The 10,145-nt window shown below is 42.9% G+C and overlaps 1 protein-coding gene across 2 annotated transcripts in view; it reads right to left on the minus strand.

Moving 5' to 3' along the window:
* Positions 1-252: 252 nt before the first annotated feature.
* The window catches only part of RAP2C (RAP2C, member of RAS oncogene family), a 13,550-nt gene continuing 3,657 nt past the window's right edge, over positions 253-10,145 (minus strand). For both annotated transcript variants that reach the window (XM_014963106.1, XM_014963105.1), the window contains 2 exons: positions 8,384-8,703; positions 253-2,769 (listed from right to left, as the gene is read on the minus strand). In XM_014963106.1, the coding sequence (XP_014818592.1) occupies positions 8,425-8,703 (279 nt within the window). In that variant the 3' untranslated portion in view covers positions 253-2,769; positions 8,384-8,424. The remainder of the gene's footprint in view (positions 2,770-8,383; positions 8,704-10,145) is intronic.

The following is a 10,145-nucleotide window of genomic DNA, read 5'->3' on the forward strand; positions in this document are numbered from 1 at the left end:
GGCTCACGGAGGAGCCCCTGCCCTGCCCCACACAGCCCCTGCTCTCCCTCCTCTCACACTGCAAGTCCTACAGCCAGTCCAGGCAGTTTCACACCCCTTTTCTCCCAGCCAGGAGTCATCATCCATGACAATTCAAACACGGTTACTATGCTTAGAATAACCAGAATAACTCAAAAAAAAAAAAAAGGAAAAAAAAAAAGCAAGCAGCTTGTCAGTTCAGCCCACTTCAGAAGAAGAACACAGACCAGTGACTCCAGTTTGGTAATACAGGTATCTATTTTATTAAAAAAGTTACAAACAGGTGGACTGTAGGGTTGTCTTACAAAATGACAAGAATGAATTCTACTGGAAAAAAATTTTTTTACAAAGCATTATAGGTAATTGTTCCGTTTTTGCACTTGTTATTCCAGATTTCACCTATCACTGATAAAGATACAGTACATTAGATACATGATGTTAGGTTACATTTTTATTTGTAGAGCCCTACTGCAGTGATTTGAACAACTCCTAAACAGATGCCATAGTAAAGACAATACATATTGCATTTATTATTAGCCTCTTACTCTAATAAGCAACTTCACATGCAATCTATTGAGGAAGCCTAAATTAACTTTTGGTCCCTTTTTCCCCCCAAAGTGTGCTGAAGAAACCATCTCTCATTTTCCCAGTCCTGTCACTCTAAGCTAGTTCAAGTTTCTTAAGGTTTTTTTTTTTTTAATACTTTTTTGTTTTTTCTTTTCTTTTTTTTTTTTTATTTTTTGCGCTGAGGTCAATGAAAATGAACACTGGTTTGAAAACTACCCATAGGAACCAACCACTGATTAATATTAACGGACTTTTTCCCCCCCTTAGACAAAGGAAAACTAAGATCTTTATGAATTACTTTTTATTTCCTATTACTTACAAACTACAAAAAAGATCAACAACCACCACTTAAAAAACCCTCTACTTTGAATACAAGGTTTGGTTTAATTCCGATATTAAAGTGCAAACCTAAGTATTAGCCTCAGCTTGTTTATAAAACTTGTACAAACAGGGGGGAAAAAAAATAATCAAATAACCCCATAGAAAAAGAAAATCAGTTATTTTGATACCCAAGCAGAAAACCTGGTGTCCTCTTCTTTTCAGGATTCAAATTTAACGCTGGATGTAGACTCAGAATCTTTATTTCTGCTGACGTTGTAAAGTCAGCCTGCATTATTACCAATAAAACACATTAATGGTGAGACACTGTACCGGTGAGCTTTTATTGTTTTAAATGCCATCATCCACAATACAGCCTGTGAGTTTTCAACTGCTTAACCTCATCTATCCGTCACTGCTTTTACTGGAGCTTTTCTCAAAGTTATTTAGCTATTACAGGGAAAGAATGTACATTTCTAGAAGCATGTTCAAATGACTAAAGCTGGGCTCCTAAAAACCTAGAACTTTGGTGCAGTAGGTGAGCTGCAGTTATTAAATTTCTGCAAAAAAAAAATTACACATTTTAAACCACTGCTAGAAAAAGCTCTCATGTATGCAACATGTTAATAAAACCGAACAAAAAAAAAGATTTCATCTGTTCTTTGTACATTTTCATTCTGCTCTTTATACCTGTGTTATTGTTAAAATTTTCAAGTATTCAGAGAAAATGTTGATCAGGTAAACAATAAGGAAGGCAATGGCTGTTTAAAGCACACTTGCAATTAGTATCACTGAAACCTGGTGCTTTTCCCCTTGTTACACCAACTCGTCTCTAATATTAAACTTGTTTATTGGGAAATAAAAAAAAAACAACTAAAAAGCAATTTGTGACAGTGCAAGAAAAACATTAACAAATATTGCTTTAAAATATTACTCAGAAAGACAAATATTAGGAACTATAAAATGTAAAGTGATCTTATTTGCATTAGATTTACATGTGCAGAGGTCTACTAGATGTCCCAATGTGCCAGGCAAAGCTGAGCTGACTGAGTGGGCACACAGCCCGCTTCCAAGGATACACTATCCCTTTTCAAAGGCATAAAGAAGCTATTTGTAAACAAGCAAGTTTAGGAACTCAGTAGAAGGAAAAGTGTGCTGCCGGCTTTTTTTCAATGCTACAATTGTCATTTTTGAGTTTGAGAAACCCAGGGTTGCAAGAAAAGAAACATCAGCTGGAGACTTTACATCCCATTCCAAGGAATCCCTACCGCCTGATCAGCCCAAACACAATATCACAGCTACGTTTGCCAAGAAAAGGGATACTACATCCACACGACAGAGGTGCCTTCAGTATCTTTTCACGACACTGTCACATGTAAACAAAAAGTCTCAAAGAATGACCAACTACATTGTAGGAGAAAACTTTGCAAATAGAAATAAGCACTGATGCGAGGTAATATACAGAAGTAACAATTTGTTTAAGGCTCAATTTATTCTCCATTAAAACTCTCTTCTTTTAAAAGGCATTGAGTAGGTAATACTGAGTTTAAGTATTTAATAAATACAAGTTCAGAAATTGATTAAAGAAATCAATTAAAATATTAAAAATGAACTCTTGCATATTAGCCATTATATGAACTTAGAAAGCTATAAAAGGACTGATAGATAAAGAACAGATTTTTAAACTTATGGTAAACATGCTAAGCATTCTGATTAAGGTGTGTGGATCCTGGAGGCCACCAACCTTATGCACTTAGATGTATGGCAATGTGCTGTAATAGAGACAGGTTTACCAAGGCTCAGCTCTGCAACCTGGGCTGAAAGTTCTCCAAAGCAGCATCTGTGCAAGTTTCCTCTGAGTTTTATCTGCAATTTAAACAAAATAACTAATGAAAGGCATATTCAGGACACGGTCAAAGTGAGCTCAGAGTGCAGAACAGCTCGTTCTCTGTAGCGAGCTCCAAAGCACTGCTTCACACAGCACCACTCTCCAAGTCCTCCTCCTCCCATGCAGTAACACAAGAAAGGAGCAGGTAACAACCTCGCGTTGTGAACTGTTTAACAGCTGCCCCCACCCCCCCCAAGGACACCAAACTGCTTCTAAAGATGTGAAATGCTCACTGAAGTTCTCCTGCACGGAGACACGGGTGCCAGGCTTCGCACCGGTGGTGAGCAGGCACTCCAGCACCCACTGACACCGAGCACCAGCTCTGGGAACAGGTAGACAAGCCAACATCTCTAGTTGCCAGCTTTGATGCCTGAATTCTCAGCATTCAGGTTCTCTAAATTACTAAAAACTACTACTTATTACTAAAAACCACCTTAGCATTCCTCAGCCTTCCCCCCAGCAGGGACAGAACCGTACGCTGCGGCTCTCAATCAAGTCCCAGGAGTGCTGCAACACGCAGCGTCACCAACGTCACCAACACATCTCTTCCTAAAAAAATGCCTGCACCGCTGCACAACATTTATCAGCAGAGATATCCTAAAAGCCTCAGTCAAAACATGCGTGCACTTCATCAAAGCTCGATCCTTGGCTTTTCAGGGATTTGGATAAGTCTTCTCTATTCTTCAAGTCCTTTCTTCGTAGGAGTCAGGACTATACATGGGCCACTGTACCCTTTCCTTTCAGCTGTTGGTTTGCTCTCAATTAACAGTTTGTCACGACAGAGCACTCTGACTCAGTCAGGGTTCCCTTTCTTGCCTAAGAACTGGTCACTGAGAACATTGCTCCTGTCAGGAGTACTGCTCCTCAAATAGCCAGGTTTTGTTTGCATGTTTGCGCAGTTTGCAAAACTGTGTCCAGTTTTGGGCCCCTCACCATAAAAAAAAGACATTGAGGGGCTGGAGAGGGGCCAGAGGAGGGCAACAGAGCTGGTGAGGGGTCTGGAGCACAAGTCTTGTGAGGAGAGGCTGAGGGAGCTGGGGGTGTTCAGCCTGGAGAAAAGGAGGCTGAGGGGAGCCCTTCTCGCTCTCTCCAACTCCCTGAAAGGAGGGTGTAGCCCGGGGGGCTCAGTCTCTTCTCCCAAGGAACAGGCGATGGGACAAGAGGAAATGGCCTCAAGTTGCCCCAGGGGAGGTTCAGATTGGATATTGGGAAAAATTTTGACACGGAAAGGGTTATGAAGCCTTGGAATGGGCTGCCCAGGGCAGTGGTTGAGGCACCATCCCTGGAGGGATTTAACAGCCGGGTTGACATAGTGCTTAGAGACATGGGGTAGTGATGGGTTTTATCAGAGTTAGGTTGATGGTTGAACCAGATGATCTTAAAGGTCCCTTCCAGCCCAGACAATTCTATGATTCTGTGTTTCCCAACTAACAGTAATTCTCACCCAGTCTGGTGAGCAAATGTTCCCTCTCACACCAGGGGTTTTAGATGGGGACGGTCCCCGTACTCTCAAAACAGCAAACAATTAGCTTTTAACGGGGAGGCATTAGGCTCGATTAATAGGCATTTTATCTTCACTTAGAGCACAGGAGAGGCGAACCATTTACCGTGCAGCTCCTTGCCCTATCCGAGTTAGATCCATCCCAACACCACACGCTCCTTCAGCACCCCTGTATGTGCAGGTTAGGGACCTCCCCATCCAGGTTTGCCATCTGTCCATTTAAGTTGTCCATAGTCACCATCTAGCACCTCATCCGCCTTCGCTTGCCCATGAGATTTCTACAGCACTCTCTAGTCTCTTCTGCGAGCAGGCAGGAAAGAAGGGGATGACAGACAATCTAAATTTGTCTGTGTTGCACAGCCCCACGGCTCCGAAGGCAGTACACTTTCAGTTTTGATCCCTAGAGAAGATTACTCTTGCTTCAGGGCTTGTTAATACCAGTTACTCAGGGAGGGGACCAAAACCACTAATCAGCATCACCCTTTCACCCCAATATTAATACCTCCACAGAAAACCTTTAATGCACCAGCATCGTAACAGATGCCAGATTTTAAAGAAGATTTAAAATACGAGCCACTGTCATGCTGACAATTCAAGAGAAATACTAGAGCAAGGAACTCTGATCAATGCTTATAAATACCTAAAGGGATGGTGTCAGGAGGATGGGGCAAGTCTCTTTTCAATGGTGCCCAGTGACAGGACAAGAGGAAACAGGCACAAACTTGAATGTAAGAAGTTCCATCTCAACATGAGGAGGAACTTCTTCACTTTGAGGGTGGCAGAGCCCTGGAAGAGGCTGCCCAAGGAGGTGGTGGAGTCTCCTTCTCTGGAGACATTCAAACCCCACCTGGACACGTTCCTGTGGGACCTGCTCTGGGTGGACCTGCTTTGGCAGGGGGTTGGACTGGATGATCTCCAAAGGACCCTTCCAACCTCATATCATTCTGTAATTCTGTGAACAGAGAGCAGCTACTGGAATTCTCACATCTCTGACTGCAATAACGAGATGACAGAAGACCACCACAGAAGCAGGAAAAGGGGGAGGGGGGAAGGGCCAGGAAACAGGATGCAAGAACAACACAAAAAGAACTATGGATTATCCTGATTATGTAGTTACGTTCCATCCTTCATGTCACCCAAAGCAGCTGACTGAAAGGGTGATTTAAGCAAGTGGTACTCAAAAGTGTCATGAAAGAACCTACACAACACCATACTTGACAGATGTTCTGAGGTATCAGTGGTACCTGCTAGTTAAAACAGATCAAGAAATAGCCTCAGATAAAACCAGGCCCAGCATATAATCCATCCCACACCCCTCCCGTTGGTTTCTCCATCAGAACTGTAGAGACACAAACTGCTTCTAGGTACTTCATTCTAAACTGATCCACACCTAAGACTGCTCCTGGGCACAGACAGGCACCAGAACTCAGAGATGATGAGGATTACACTAAGACAGAGCTATGGTTCAAGCACACTTCCTACACATGGGTTTTCAGCCAGCTGGTTCCACTCCCTTAGTGTCACTTTACCTAGGAGAGGTCACGGCTCAAGCAGATGTCTGAGAAGCAGCAATTGTTCCCTGGATGACAGATAAGCAGAAGAATTACAGATCTGATTACAGCTATCACAAGACACTATCAGCAGCTCTCCTACACTAGAGCACATCAGACAGAAATTAGCAGGCAGCCAAAGGCTTATCATAAAGTTAATGAGATCCTACACCTCCTCAATCAAAGAACAAGGATAGAGTGGGAGCCAGGAAGAAAACATCCCAGAAGTGTGAGGCTGAAATGAAAGCCAGGGAGCAGGAAGGCTGTGAAGAGCCAGGATGAGTAACAGAAGTTCCAGATGTGGTCAGATCTGGACTGAATAGGAAGCTGCTTAGGAAGGAAAGACTAACTTGTTTGGCACAGCTGATGAGATTACACTGGGCAGAAGAAGCATCTCCCAGAAGCAAGGAATGATTTTGCTGCTAGAGGCTTGATGAGACAGCATGAGCTAGGCAGAATGAAGGAGAGGAAATCTGTGTTACAGAAGTTTAGGATCCTCTATCTCAAGACATCACAGAGACACAGGAATACAGATATTTCTTCTGAAGCAAGAGCATACTTTGCTTAGGAAACTCATAAAATCTAGGCATAAATTAGGATTCACAAAACTAACATATGGCCCCACCCCCTCTCCTCCTCAATTTCACCTTTAAGATGAAACTTGATATTTAATGTTAAATCCAGAACCGGCCAGCTTACAAAGAAGCCTCCCTTAGAAGTAACCAATTCTGGAAGTGTAAATTTAATGGATAATGGGTCTGATTTTGTTAGAGCTGAAGCCAGCGACCTGCACAAGACAAAGCATGAGTAACCCAGGGCAGTGCTGTGAACACTGGAATGATACTTTAAGTCCAGATACTCCTGTGAAGCTGCCTTAGAACTAGCTGAAACGTGGCATTAACATGAGTGACTCTAGATACTAACCGTGTAAGTGCTTAGTTAAAACCCAGCAATTCCTTTGATTTACTCCTTCCTATAACCCTATAAGGCTCTGCAGGTGTTAGTGATTAGCGTACAAGGAAAGACTTGTGTTTTCCTCTGCTCCAATACAAGCAGCTCGCTCACCTTTCAGCAAGCAAATCTTGAACTTACACACACCTCTTATACAGCGACAGCAGCCTTTCCTTATTTCACAGAACTGGAGATAAAAACATCGTGAATTATCTTTAGTGTGACAGCACTAGGGCTGTGGTGATCTAAAATTTTTACATTCATAAAGCACTAGATAGCAATCTCAAAGACAAGCTTTGAGACTTCACACTCTGACCTTGCACTCAAGATTAAAGAGGATACGTAGTGCAAAGCTGCCAGTAATAACCTATTTTCCCTCTTGTCACTCAGACAAAAAAACTCCTTTGACTCAAGCAAGAGTTACTGATGTGGCAGTCAGAGCCTAAGCTTCAATCAGCGCAGCTGTCAAGAGGGGCAGTTCTTTTTCCCTGAATTTTCATGTCCTCCCTCATCCCTGTGCTTGCCCTCAGAGATCACATGGAGGCATTGGCCAGGACAGGTCCAACACACAACCAACAGACCAGCTGCCTGCAGGCAGAGCGGTACCAACAGTGTAGAAGAACCCTTTGCAGTAACACGGATTCAAGCCGATGGCGAAACTAGATCTGCAAGCGCTACGAGGAAAAAGAAGAGCAGGGGCAGCCCAGAACCATCCAGCACAGGAACAACAGCACCACTGCATGCAAGGGAGGAGGAGCGGATCCATTGACACAATCAGGTGAAAAAGACCGCCATGGGTGCCAAGAGCAGCCATCCTTGCAGAAAAACATAAAAATCGAAGTGACTACCCACTACCTGAGACAGGGGAAGCTGCCCCTCTGAACACTGCACTCCTGCCACACCTCTTATGACTCACTGGGAAAGAGCTGTGCATTTGGAAGCCATTTTACAGTGTGTGCTCTTCATCTAAAATTGTCAGAGCTGAGAACTTCGTGCACATCCTTGGCTAGTGCACGTGGGCTTCACGCCACTCCTGACAGCTCAGGGCGGTTCTCTCCTAAACTTACTCCACTGAGAAGGCAGAAACGTACTCCAAGTACATTCTGTTTCTGTCCCATAGAATTTTTTATTATTTTCTTTTTTTAAAACAACCTCAAAGACTACTCAGCAAAACTGTTGGGAAACTTGGTCACAATAATCCCATTCAACTCCAAGGTAATTCCCATTCAGGTACCAACTACAACCAGTAACGAAACCCACTGCAAATATCACAAAACATTATTACGGATAACATAACATCAAATACAGCACTGAAAGGCAAAATAGGTGCAGATGAGCTCATATAATTTGCCTCATTGTAAAATTACTGCAAGTAAATGCAATGTTCCCTGACTAACCCTACTGAAGTAACACAAGAAGCCCATTTGACTCCAAGCAGTCGTGTGCAAGCAAACACACGAGGTCCCGTCTCCGTGGGAGGAAGGCTAGCTCTAGGTTACACTGCTTAACTTCAGGCTCCCTGTCACACTTTATCTGCTTGTTTAAACAGCATGCTTATGCACCTCAATTAGTTATGACTGTTCCACCAACCTGCTCTGTATGGCCATGATTGAGGTTTTTCTTAATTTCTCTCACTGGACGATGCAAGTTGTACAACACTGATCTTGTTTTTCAGGCAGGGAGGCATAGTTCATTTGCCTGACGATCTCAGCAAACAGTTCATCCACCATTGTTTTGCTCTTGGCTGACGTCTCCATGAAGGGACAGCCCCACTCCTGAGCCAGGGCTCTGCCTTCTGCAGATAAGACCTCCCTCTCCGACTCCAGATCCACTTTATTCCCCACTAGGATCAGAGGAACTTTCTCGTATCTCTTCACACGGACAATCTGGTCCCTCATCGGCTTGATGTCCTGATCAAACAATCCAACTGGTTAGTACGTGTAAGTTGCCACATAAAATTGCTATATAACCACTATAGGAGCATGCAACCAAGCATTCAAAATACATCAGAAGCCTTCTTAAATTTGTGCAGATCTAGAACTCAGAGGAAGCTGCTTTTAATAAGCTTGCTGTCTTTAATAAAAGTTTTAGTTTTTTTTTTTTAAATTTTTACATAAATGCATGCACATTTTGTAAAATTATGTGTATACACAAAGAGAAAGCAATGGCTGTAGTGTAACATTAGGGGCTTTCAGTTCAGCTAGAGGAAGATACAGCAGAGCTACTCTGAAAGTTGATTTCGGTTCTCTGTAAAAGTTGTCCCAAGTCTAACAACCTGTAACATTAGCAGTAGCATGCCATTACACAGCCATTGAGGAAGCTTGTGTTTAGTTTACATCTTGAGAAAGCTAGTAATTTAAATGAAGCCTTCTCACTTCTGGAATGCTTAGAATAATTCATTGCGAACACATTTAATCACACGTAAGTAACCAAATTAGATGCTGTAAAGAGATTTTATTACCTAGAGATGCATTTATTCAAGTCTGAGCTAACATCGGGAGTTTACACTTGAAAGTCTGAATCAGCCTCCTCTGCCCCCTGAGTGTTTTAAGTTACTATCAATCAGTACTAAGTTCTACAAATTCTCCCATAGTTTTGAGACAAAGTAATTAAGCGTTTGAAGTTACCACAGTGAAAAAAAAACTGCAGAGAGTGGTTTACACCTACAGGCTTCCAAGTAAACATGCTATAGATAGACAAGAATAATTAAATATTAACAGGGTGGATGACTAACTGTATGCCCACTCCTTTAATAATGGGGACTCACTGGTCCCCAAAATAAGTTAAAATGAGAGGAGAAGCATCCCAATGTCATTGCTGTTGTTTTCCAAGGAAAGCATATCTTCAGTTTGTACTTGGGCTATTTTGAGGCCTCTGCTAAGAGAAAGTTTAGCCTTCAGCAGAAGCAAACATACTGCTTCAGTAGGGGTGTGCAAGGTTTTGCCAAGCAGCTGGAACACACCCAACTCAGCAGCTGAAGCCAACGCAGTAGTTGCAAGCCTCTCTGCTGCATGCGGTGCTGCTAAATCCACTGATTCCCCACAAATAAAGCCTCATTTCTAGAGGCAGCTTAGACCAGCTACTGGCTGAGGTATTTCCATTTTTCAGAGAGTTTTAATAGTAGAAATGAAACGCAGGCCCACAAATCATCACCCATGGCTTGCTTCTCCTCTCCTGTACACCACCTACACTGTGAAAGCATCGAGCTTATGCTGGGCAGGAATATATTTTGGGGGCAAGGGGGTAGAAAATAACAGCTTACTTAACAAGTCACAACTGCAGAACAATAAGCCTCTTCAAGACCCACTGAAGAATCAGGCCTTTTAAGAAGGGGGGGGGGGGGGGCAGGGGG

The sequence above is a fragment of the Calidris pugnax genome, unplaced genomic scaffold (assembly GCF_001431845.1).
Source record: "Calidris pugnax isolate Ruff unplaced genomic scaffold, ASM143184v1 scaffold294, whole genome shotgun sequence".
NCBI lineage: Eukaryota > Metazoa > Chordata > Aves > Charadriiformes > Scolopacidae > Calidris > Calidris pugnax.